This window comes from Cherax quadricarinatus, chromosome 60 (genome assembly GCF_038502225.1).
Source record: "Cherax quadricarinatus isolate ZL_2023a chromosome 60, ASM3850222v1, whole genome shotgun sequence".
In the NCBI taxonomy this organism is placed as follows: Eukaryota; Metazoa; Arthropoda; class Malacostraca; order Decapoda; family Parastacidae; genus Cherax; species Cherax quadricarinatus.
In genome coordinates this window covers 20071749-20084259 of record NC_091351.1, presented here as the reverse complement: position 1 = coordinate 20084259, position 12511 = coordinate 20071749, and the positions used below count along the sequence as shown (strand labels likewise).

The 12511-nt window shown below is 36.1% G+C and overlaps 1 protein-coding gene across 1 annotated transcript in view; it reads right to left on the bottom strand.

Annotated features, from left to right (window-relative positions):
- The window catches only part of LOC138854467 (aminoacylase-1-like), a 237119-nt gene that overhangs the window by 46356 nt on the left and 178252 nt on the right, over positions 1-12511 (bottom strand). Inside the window, exons 6-7 of the mRNA XM_070098008.1 lie at positions 5222-5401; positions 4315-4385 (exon numbers count right to left, since the gene is read on the bottom strand). Of these exons, the coding sequence (XP_069954109.1) occupies positions 4315-4385; positions 5222-5401 (251 nt within the window). The remainder of the gene's footprint in view (positions 1-4314; positions 4386-5221; positions 5402-12511) is intronic.

Sequence of the window (12511 nt, the reverse complement as noted above, 5' to 3'; positions counted from 1 at the left end):
CAAGCTTGAGAGAAAGATTGTTACATACTGGTGTTTACAAGCTTGAGAGAAAGATTGTTACATACCGGTGTTTACAAGCTTGAGAGGAAGATTGTTACATGCTGGTGTTTACAAGGTTGAGAGAAAGATTGTTACATACTGGTGTTTACAAAAGAAAGATTGTTACATACTGGTGTTTACAAGCATGCTGGTGTTTACAAGCTTAAGAGAAAACATATTGTGTTTACAAGCTTGAGAGAAAGATTGTTACATACTGGTGTTTACAAGCTTGAGAGAAAGATTGTTACATACTGGTGTTTACAAGCTTGAGAGAAAGATTGTTACATACTGGTGTTTACAAGCTGATTTGAGAGAAATTGATTGTTTACAATACTGGTGTTTACAAGCTTGAAAGATTGTTACATACTTGTGTTTACAAGCTTGAGAAAAAGATTTTTAAATTACAAGCTTCAGAGAAACTTTGGTGTTTACAAGCTAGAGAGAAAGATTGTTACATACTGGTGTTTGCAAGCTTGAGAGAAAGATTGTTTCATACTGGTGTTTACAAGCTTGAGAGAAAGATTGTTACTTAATGGTGTTCATAAGCTTGAGAGAAAGATTGGTTTTTACAAGCGTGAGAGAAGGATTGATAGGTATTGGTGTTTACGAGCTTGAGAGAAAGATTGTTACATACTGGTGTTTACAAGCTTGAGAGAAAGATTGTTACATATTGGTGTTTACAAGCTTGAGAGAAAGATTGATTGTTACATACTGGTGTTTACAAGCTGAGAAAGATTGTTTACAAGCTTGTGAGAAAGATTGTTACATACTGGTGTTTACAAGCTTGAGAGAAAGATTGTTACATACTGGTGTTTACAAGCTTGAGAGAAAGATTGTTACATACTGGTGTTTACAAGCTTGAGAGAAAGATTGTTACATACTGGTGTTTACAAGTTTGTGAGAAAGATTGTTACATACTGGTGTAAACAAGCTTGAGAGAAAGATTGTTACATACTGGTGTTTACAAGCTTGAGAGAAAGATTATTATATACTGGTGTTTAGAAGTTTGAGAGAAAGATTGTTACATAATGGTGTTTACAAGCTTGAGAGAAAGATTGTTACATACTGGTGTTTACAAGCTTGAGAGAAAGATTGTTACATACTGGTGTTTACAAGCTTGAGAGAAAGATTGTTACATACTGGTGTTTACAAGCTTGAGAGAAAGATTGTTACATACTGGTGTTTACAAGCTTGAGAGAAAGATTGTTACATACTGGTGTTTACAAGCTTGAGAGAAAGATTGTTACATACTGGTGTTTACAAGCTTGAGAGAAAGATTGTTACATACTGGTGTTTACAAGCTTGAGAGAAAGATTGTTACATACTGGTGTTTACAAGCTTGAGAGAAAGATTGTTACATACTGGTGTTTACAAGCTTGAGAGAAAGATTGTTACATACTGGTGTTTACAAGCTTGAGAGAAAGATTGTTACATACTGGTGTTTACAAGCTTGAGAGAAAGATTGTTACATACTGGTGTTTACAAGCTTGAGAGAAAGATTGTTACATACTGGTGTTTACAAGCTTGAGAGAAAGATTGTTACATACTGGTGTTTACAAGCTTGAGAGAAAGATTGTTACATACTGGTGTTTACAAGCTTGAGAGAAAGATTGTTACATACTGGTGTTTACAAGCTTGAGAGAAAGATTGTTACATACTGGTGTTTACAAGCTTGAGAGAAAGATTGTTACATACTGGTGTTTACAAGCTTGAGAGAAAGATTGTTACATACTGGTGTTTACAAGCTTGAGAGAAAGATTGTTACATACTGGTGTTTACAAGCTTGAGAGAAAGATTGTTACATACTGGTGTTTACAAGCTTGAGAGAAAGATTGTTACATACTGGTGTTTACAAGCTTGAGAGAAAGATTGTTACATACTGGTGTTTACAAGCTTGAGAGAAAGATTGTTACATACTGGTGTTTACAAGCTTGAGAGAAAGATTGTTACATACTGGTGTTTACAAGCTTGAGAGAAAGATTGTTACATACTGGTGTTTACAAGCTTGAGAGAAAGATTGTTACATACTGGTGTTTACAAGCTTGAGAGAAAGATTGTTACATACTGGTGTTTACAAGCTTGAGAGAAAGATTGTTACATACTGGTGTTTACAAGCTTGAGAGAAAGATTGTTACATACTGGTGTTTACAAGCTTGAGAGAAAGATTGTTACATACTGGTGATTACAAGCTTGAGAAAAAGATTGTTAAATACTAGTGTTTACAAGCTTGAGAGAATGATTGTTACATACTGGTGTTTACAAGCTTGAGAGAAAGATTGTTACATACTGGTGTTTAGAAGTATTGAGAGAAAGATTGTTACATACTGGTGTTTACAAGCTTGAGTGAAAGATTAATACATATTGGTGTTTACAAGCTTTAGAGAAAGATTATTACATACTGGTGTTTACAAGCTTGAGATAAAGATTGTTACATACTGGTGTTTACAAGCTTGAGATAAAGATTGTTACATACTGGTGTTTACAAGCTTGAGAGAAAGATTGTTACATACTGGTGTTTACAAGCTTGAGAGAAAGATTGTTACATACTGGTGTTTACAAGCTTGAGAGAAAGATTGTTACATACTGGTGTTTACAAGCTTGAGAGAAAGATTGTTACATACAGGTGTTTACAAGCTTGAGAGAAAGACTGTTACATACTGGTGTTTACGAGCTTGAGAGAAACATTGTTACGTACTGGTGTTTACAAGCTTTAGAGAAAGATTGTTACATACTGGTGTTTGCAAGCTTGAGATAAAGATTGTTACATTCTGGTGTTTACAAGCATATGAGAAAGATTGTTACTGGTGTTTACAAGCTTGAGAGAAAATTGATTGTTTTACATTGTTACTGGTGTTTACAAGCTTGAGAGAAAGATTGTTAAATACTGGTGTTTACAAGCTTGAGAGAAAGATTGTTACATTCCGGTGTTTACAAGCTTGAGAGAAAGATTGTTACATACTGGTGTTTAGAAGCTTATGAGAAAGATTGTTACATACTGGTGTTTACAAGCTTGAGAGAAAGATTATTCCATACTGGTGTTTACAAGCTTGAGATAAAGATTGTTACATACTGGTGTTTGCAAGCTTGTGAGAAAGATTGTTACATACTGGTGTTCACAAGCTTGAGAGAAAGATTGATTGCTACATACTGGTGTTTACAAGCTTGAAAAAAAGATTGTTACATACTGGTGTATACAAGCTTGAGAGAAAATTTTGTTACATACTGGTGTCTACAAGCTTGAGGGAAAGACTGTTACATACTAGTGTCTACAAGCTTGAGAGAAAGATTGTTACATACTGGTGTTTACAAGCTTGAGAGAAAGATTGTTACATACAAGCTTGAGAGAAAGTGTTACATACACAAGCTTAAGAGAAAGATTGTTACATACTGGTGTTTACAAGCTTGAGAGAAAGATTGTTACATACTGGTGTTTACAAGCTTGAGAGAAAGATTGTTACATACTGGTGTTTACAAGCTTGAGAGAAAGATTGTTACATACTGGTGTTTACAAGCTTGAGAGAAAGATTGTTACATACTGGTGTTTACAAGCTTGTGAGAAAGATTGTTACATACTGGTGTTTACAAGCTTGTGAGAAAGATTGTTACATACTGGTGTTTACAAGCTTGTGAGAAAGATTGTTACATACTGGTGTTTACAAGCTTGAGAGAAAGATTGTTACATACTTGTGTTTACAAGCTTGAGAGAAAGATTGTTACATACTGGTGTTTACAAGCTTGAGAGAAAGATTGTTACATACATGTGTTTACAAGCTTGAGAGAAAGATTGTTACATACTGGCGTTTACAAGCTTGTGAGAAAGATTGTTAGGTACTGGTGTCTGCAAGACTTGAGAAAGATTGTTACATACTTGCATTTACAAGCTTGAGAGAAAGATTGTTACATACTGGTGTTTACAAGCTTGAGAGAAAGATTGTTACATACTGGTGTTTACAAGCTTGAGAGAAAGATTGTTACATACTGGTGTTTACAAGCTTGAGAGAAAGATTGTTACATACTGGTGTTTACAAGCTTTAGAGAAAGATTGTTACATACTGTTGTTTACAAGCTTGAGAGAAAGATTGTTACATACTGGTGTTTACAAGCTTGAGAGAAAGATTGTTACAGACTGGTGTTTACAAGCTTGAGAGAAAGATTGTTACATACTGGTGTTTACAAGCTTGAGAGAAAGATTGTTACATACTGGTGTTTACAAGCTTGAGAGAAAGATTGTTACATACTGGTGTTTACAAGCTTGAGAGAAAGATTGTTACATACTGGTGTTTACAAGCTTGAGAGAAAGCGTCCCACCAAGGATTTTTACCATCTTCTACGCAGGTCACTTGGTTCTGAAAAGTTAAATTGTTGTTATACAATTTATTCCAAATCACTTTTTTATTTTAGGCTGAGTTAGGTTAGATTAGGTTTTTCAGGGGACATGACAAGTGTTTTCTGATGCGGGTCTTAGTTATATGATGTTGCACAGCTGGAGCTTTAGGTTATCTGACTGAAGCCTTCCACTGGCTTACCAGTCCACCATTTTAAAAATTATGAGTATTATTTTTTTATGTGTTACCTGGATATTTCTCCAATTACTTAACTTATTAAGGCCAGATTAAAAAAAAATATGAAAAGATTTATGATTGCATTAAGTAATAATAGATATATATTGAACAATTTGTCTAATATTTCCCACTTCCAGACAATGATCACATTTACCATTATTTACGTCTCAGTTAGTCTTATATACAGTATTAAAATGTCTGAATCTTTAGGTATGTAAAAATGCAAATTGATGACAAATAAATATTTTTTGTGGTGCCATACAAGCCAAACAGGTGAGTTTGATCTATTTGACAAGACTGTTTTCTGTCAAATAGCCAGAGTGAAAATTTTTATCAGCTATAACTCTGCCAAATTTAATCTGAGCATAATGAAAAAAAATTAATTTATTACAAGTATTGTTATATAAATGAAATATGTATGAGAAGTTAGGTTAAAAAAATACATCAGTTTAAGTAAGCTTATGTGAGATTTTTAAGATAGTTCTGATCGAAAAATAAAAATCTTTAAATCGAGTTAATTCTTACATTTATAAGGTTCCATTCACATCTTCAGAAAATAGTTCAGCATCATGAACATCTTACAATATTATAATTCAGAGAAGAGAAACTACATGAATTACCTGTCCTTCTGAAGCTTGTGGAAGTTTATTTACAACAAACTCGTAAGTAACATCTTCTCCAGCAGATTTACAAAGACTTGTTATCTTCTCTTCAAATTTTGTCAAGTCTTGAGTGGGAGAGACACGAATATCAAAGCCAACGTTGAGTTCTGCTGGAACTACATTGTACTGAACACCTCCCTGAAAAATATTACTTATCATACTCACCTCAATCAATACAATTATGAAAGTATTAAAATATATCAGGGAACAGATGGGGTTTGAACTCATGGCAAGTGAAGCCTATAACATATAGACCGGTGTGTTAACCACTGGACCAGCTGGCTTTAATAAGATTCATATAACTGGTTATATTTCTGTACACCACAGGGAGGTTAGCATGGGCCTCCACTGTGACCACAAATGTAGGTTTTTACAGACAAATTCCACTGGCATGTGAGTTTTAATCTTCACTTGCCATGGATTCAAACCCCATCCGTTCCCTGATTTGTTATTACAATTTCGTGAGTATTAAAATATCCCTGACAATATATTATACATATGATCATAAAACACTATATAAATATATTAATAATTATAATATCTACAACAAATATTGTGTCTTTACTTGATAAGATAAATAAAAATATTGAGAGTCATTGTTTTTTCTGGTACATAAAAGTTTTCTGAGACGAAGTGAAACAAATTATCATGATGTGAACAAACATAAGTTAGAGAGACAAGGTAATATTAAGAGGAAGACTATCATAAATATATGGGGAACATTAACAGGTTTAGGTGCTTGTGTCTCGTGCCGCCGTGCCGTCGTGCCGTCGTGCCGCCGTGCCGTCGTGCCGCCGTGCCGCCGTGCCGCCGTGCCGCCGTGCCGCCGAGTTATTTCGTGTTTTTCACGGTCTCTTTAGCGTACTAGAACTTTAAACTGTGCCAGTGAACTTATAAGATACATCCCTCCAGCGCTTGGAACTTATCTAACAGATAATAATATCTACTGAGTGGAAAAAGGAGAATCAGTGTAGAATAACAAACATTACCAGACTCTCAGAGAGGAAGTTGAGGCCTAGAGTGACCGTCAGAATAATATTATTACAACTTTTATGTCAGAGGAAAGACAGTTTCCCTGATAATAGTATGTTATACATAGTGCTATAGTGTATACCACAGTGGTACCCTAGTGTTATACATAGTGCTATAGTGTATACAACAGTGGTACCCTAGTGTTATACATAGTGATATAGTGTATACCACAGTGGTACCCTAGTGTTATACATAGTGCTATAGTGTATACCACAGTGGTACCCTAGTGTTATACATAGTGCTATAGTGTATACCACAGTGGTACCCTAGTGTTACACATAGTGCTATAGTGTGTACCACAGTGGTACCCTAGTGTTATACATAGTGCTATAGTGTGTACCACAGTGGTACCCTAGTGTTATACATAGTGCTATAGTGTGTACCACAGTGGTACCCTAGTGTTATACATAGTGCTATAGTGTGTACCACAGTGGTACCCTAGTGTTATACATAGTGCTATAGTGTATACCACAGTGGTACCCTAGTGTTACACATAGTGCTATAGTGTGTACCACAGTGGTACCCTAGTGTTATACATAGTGCTATAGTGTATACCACAGTGGTACCCTAGTGTTATACATAGTGCTATAGTGTATACCACAGTGGTACCCTAGTGTTATACATAGTGCTATAGTGCATACCACAGTGGTACCCTAGTGTTATACATAGTGCTATAGTGTGTACCACAGTGGTACCCTAGTGCTATACATAGTGCTATTGTGTGTACCACAGTGGTACCCTAGTGTTATACATAGTGCTATAGTGTATACCACAGTGGTACCCTAGTGTTATACATAGTGCTATAGTGTGTACCACAGTGGCACCCTAGTGTTATACATAGTGCTATAGTGTATACCACAGTGGTACCCTAGTGTTATACATAGTGCTATAGTGTATACCACAGTGGTACCCTAGTGTTATACATAGTGTTATAGTGTGTACCACAGTGGTACCCTAGTGTTATACATAGTGCTATAGTGTATACCACAGTGGTACCCTAGTGTTATACATAGTGCTATAGTGTATACCACAGTGGTACCCTAGTGTTATACATAGTGCTATAGTGTATACCACAGTGGTACCCTAGTGTTATACATAGTGCTATAGTGTGTACCACAGTGGTACCCTAGTGTTATACATAGTGCTATAGTGTATACCACAGTGGTACCCTAGTGTTATACATAGTGCTATAGTGTATACCACAGTGGTACCCTAGTGTTATACATAGTGCTATAGTGTATACCACAGTGGTACCCTAGTGTTATACATAGTGCTATAGTGTATACCACAGTGGTACCCTAGTGTTATACATAGTGCTATAGTGTATACCACAGTGGTACCCTAGTGTTATACATAGTGCTATAGTGTATACCACAGTGGTACCCTAGTGTTATACATAATGCTATAGTGTATACCACAGTGGTACCCTAGTGTTATACATAGTGATATAGTGTATACCACAGTGGTACCCTAGTGTTATACATAGTGCTATAGTGTATACCACAGTGGTACCCTAGTGTTATACATAGTGCTATAGTGTATACCACAGTGGTACCCAAGTGTTATACATACTGCTATAGTGTATACCACAGTGGTACCCTAGTGTTATACATAGTGCTATAGTGTATACCACAGTGGTACCCTAGTGTTATACATAGTGATATAGTGTATACCACAGTGGTACCCTAGTAGTACACATAGTGCTATAGTGTATACCACAGTGGTACCCTAGTGTTATACATAGTGCTATAGTGTATACTACAGTGGTACCCTAGTGTTATACATAGTGCTATAGTGTATACCACAGTGGTACCCTAGTAGTATACATAATGCTATAGTGTATACCACAGTGGTACCCTAGTGTTATACATAGTGCTATAGTGTATACCACAGTGGTACCCTAGTAGTATACATAGTGCTATAGTGTATACCACAGTTGTACCCTAGTGTTATACATAGTGCTATAGTGTATACCACAGTGGTACCCTAGTGTTATACATAGTGCTATAGTGTATACCACAGTGGTACCCTAGTAGTATACATAGTGCTATAGTGTATACCACAGTTGTACCCTAGTGTTATACATAGTGCTATAGTGTATACCACAGTGGTACCCTAGTGTTATACATAGTGCTATAGTGTATACCACAGTGGTACCCTAGTGTATAAATAGTGCTATAGTGTATACCACAGTGGTACCCTAGTGTTATAAATAGTGCTATAGTGTATACCACAGTGGTACCCTAGTAGTATACATAGTGCTATAGTGTATACCACAGTTGTACCCTAGTGTTATACATAGTGCTATAGTGTATACCACAGTGGTACCCTAGTGTTATACATAGTGCTATAGTGTATACCACAGTGGTACCCTAGTGTTATACATAGTGCTATAGTGTGTACCACAGTGGTACCCTAGTAGTATAAGGATAATAAAGGATAAGGTGAAATTTAAAACTGAAGTGTTTAGGCCCAAAGAGATAGGTTCATGTTGTAAACAGTTGCCAGCAGTCATCAGAACCTGCCGCGTGGGTCTGCTATTGTACCTGACTTATAATTAGTGGTTCCAGGGAGTAAAACATTACTGTTGAAATACGAAGAGGTGCAAAATCTTGAGGAAATACGAAAGTGTACAGTTTTGTAGAAATATGATAAACAGTGTATAGCTGTTAGTACTGATTGTGATGGAGTGATGTAAACGGTGTGTGGTAAACCTGTACTTACCAGCAGTCGCTATATACACAACAAAAATTAATATTCCTCCAGTAATCTCCATATATTGAAGCCATCGGCGCCCAAACATGCAAGTTACACTTTCTGTATCAAACTGAACATATATTACTCTGTTTAATTTTTTTCCATTAGTCCTTTTCATGAGCTAGTCAAATGTTATTCAGTGAGCCTAACCCAGATCTGCCCGGATTCATCCAGCAACCAGATTCAAATGGATTCGTTGATAACAATGTATCCTCTGACTGGTCTCACTAACTGCGCACATGGTGCAAGTGCCAAGGGGTCCCTACCTAAAAAGTTCAAGTGTTTGGAGAGTAAAATTGATTTTTAAAAATTAATCAAAACAAAAATATATAATGAAATAAAATAAAATAAAAATAAATAAACCTAACCATAGATGGCAACACTCAACACACCTTTGTTTACATCAGAACAGCTGTGTTTTCCCGCTAATGGGTGAATATGGGAGATTCCTCTCCAATTTTCTGTAGTAATTACACGTTATCTAGACTTGTACTGTGACAAATTAACTGAAGTGTTGTTGATAGACATTGATGTGTATGGATAAATGTTTGTTTTCGCCTCTAAATATTAAGGGAGGTACCTGATAGGGTTACTTGACCAGTAAAGGCGCATGGACCAGTAAAGACGCATTTTTGGTAAAAATACTATAAAGAAAAACCTAAAAACGCAAACTGACTTCCGTTTGTAGGTTTTAAAAGCACTTTGTCCTGTCGTTAAGTCTTTATCATTTCAATAACAGTTCTCAATTGATTGATGTTCTACATCACTTCCGTCGCAAATGCTTAGTTTTCAAGTTGCGATGGAAGTGATGCAGAACATCAATTAATTTACTACATATTTCCCCAGAAACACATAAGCCACATCAGAAAATCGTTGGTTGGGTGAAACTGAAAATTGTCCCTGCATTCTTTAATTCTCATATCCTTATCTATGGTGGTAGGCCATATATCATGCAAAACATAATGATTAGTTTAGTTATGAAAATGGTAATATAAATACCATTGTACATTGTTCTTGGACTCAGCATGATTTCTGTTTAAGTAAATTGGAGATCAAGGAGGATGAATTAGTAAAATATTCGTAGCCCAAATCACTAACCTAATCTATGGTAAAAGTTCTGTATATGACTCCTTCTGGTAACGTTTTGAATTTTTAGATGCGCAGCCAGAGGAAAGGGGGCTACAAGGGCCATATCCTCCCAATTGACAGAAAAAAAAATTTAATAATAATTAAAAAATTAATAATAATTGATAATGAAAAATTTGTATTTGCATGATTAAAGACAGTGATACATCCTCATTATGGCATCTCGTGAACATGATGTTGGACGTTCTTATGCGACTGGGTCACAGAAAAGAAAGAAGAAAATTCAAAGAAAGAAGAAAATACTTTAGTCATATTGATTGGAATTTCTTGACTGGGAATTTAGAATCATACGACTTCTTAGAAGTAGTTCAGGATTGTTTTCTGAAGCAGTTTGTGACAGAACCTACAAGGGGTAATAACCTGCTTGACTTAGTTCTGGCAAACAATGAATCCCTTGTTAATAATTTAGAAGTTTCAGAAGAACTGGGTGCTAGCGACCACAAATCAATTACATTTAGAATTGAATGGAAGTATGATAGTAGGGATAACTCAGTAACAGTCCCAGATTTTCGCTTAGCAGATTACGATGGGCTTAGAGAACACTTATCATCTGTTGACTGGGGTAACGAAGAGAGCTATCAATATGACAGTTTTCTGAACACAGTACATGCTGCTCAAAGAACATTTATCCCTTATAAAGAAATTAGATCAAACAGAAATGACCCAAAATGGATGAATAATAGGCTGAAATATCTACTAGGGCATAAGAAAGGAATTTATAGGCGTATCAGAAGAGGCGAGGGTCATCTTATGAATCAGTATATTGACACTAAGAGGGACATTAAAAAGGGGATAAGAAAAGCTAAAAGGGACTATGAAATTAAAGTTGCTAGGGACTCTAAAACTAACCCAAAAAGTTTTTTCCAGGTATATAGAACAAAAGTCAGAGATAAGATAGGTCCCCTTAAAAATAACTATGGGCATCTTACTGACAAAGAGAATGAAATGTGCTCGATTTTAAATAATTATTTTCTCTCGGTTTTTACACAGGAAGACACTAGTAGTGTTCCGGTAATCAATTTTTATAGTGGGCCAGAAGAAGATAAATTATGTAACATCATAGTCACTAGTGAAATGGTTGTGAAGCAGATAGACCGACTGAAGCAAAATAAGTCACCGGGTCCTGATGAGGTTTTTTCAAGGGTTCTAAAGGAATGCAAAATGGAAGTCTGTGAACCATTAACTAATATTTTTAATTTATCTCTTCAAACAGGTGTAGTGTCTGATATGTGGAAGATGGCTAATGTAATTCCTATTTTTAAAACAGGGGACAAGTCGTTACCGTCAAATTACCGCCCAATAAGCCTGACCTCAATTGTAGGCAAATTACTAGAGTCAATTATAGCTCAAATTATAAGAAGCCATCTCGATAAGCATAGCTTGATTAATGATACTCAGCATGGATTCACAAGAGGCCGGTCTTGTCTAACTAATTTATTAACTTTTTTCAGTAAAGCTTTTGAGGCTGTTGACCACGATAAAGAATTTGATATTATTTACTTAGATTTTAGTAAGGCATTTGATAGAGTTCCGCACCAAAGACTGTTGAAGAAAGTAGCAGCTCATGGCATTGGGGGAAGAGTGCTCTCGTGGATCGAATCATGGCTCACAGACAGGAAGCAGAGAGTGTCCATAAATGGGGTTAAATCCGAGTGGGGATCAGTAACAAGTGGCGTTCCACAGGGATCAGTCTTGGGCCCGTTGTTGTTTATAATATATATCAATGATCTTGATGAAGGAATTACTAGTGATATGAGCAAATTCGCCGATGACACGAAGATAGGTAGGATAATTGATTCAAACGTAGATGTTAGGGAACTTCAGGAGGATTTAGACAAACTCTACTCTTGGTCAGAAAAGTGGCAGATGCAGTTCAATGTAGATAAATGCAAGGTTCTGAAGCTCGGAAGTGTCCATAACCCTAGCACTTATAAGTTAAATAATGTAGAACTTAGCCATACAGATTGCGAAAAGGACTTGGGGGTTATGGTAAGCAGCAACCTTAAACCAAGACAGCAATGCCTAAGCGTACGTAATAAGGCAAATAGATTACTGGGATTTATATCAAGAAGTGTAAGCAACAGAAGTCCAGAGGTCATACTGCAGCTTTATACATCATTAGTAAGGCCTCACCTAGATTATGCAGCTCAATTCTGGTCTCCATATTACAGAATGGACATAAATTCGTTAGAAAACATTCAGCGTAGGATGACTAAATTAATACATAGCATTAGAAATCTTCCTTATGAAGAAAGATTGAAGACTCTTAAGTTACATTCACTTGTTAGACGAAGAATGAGGGGAGACCTGATC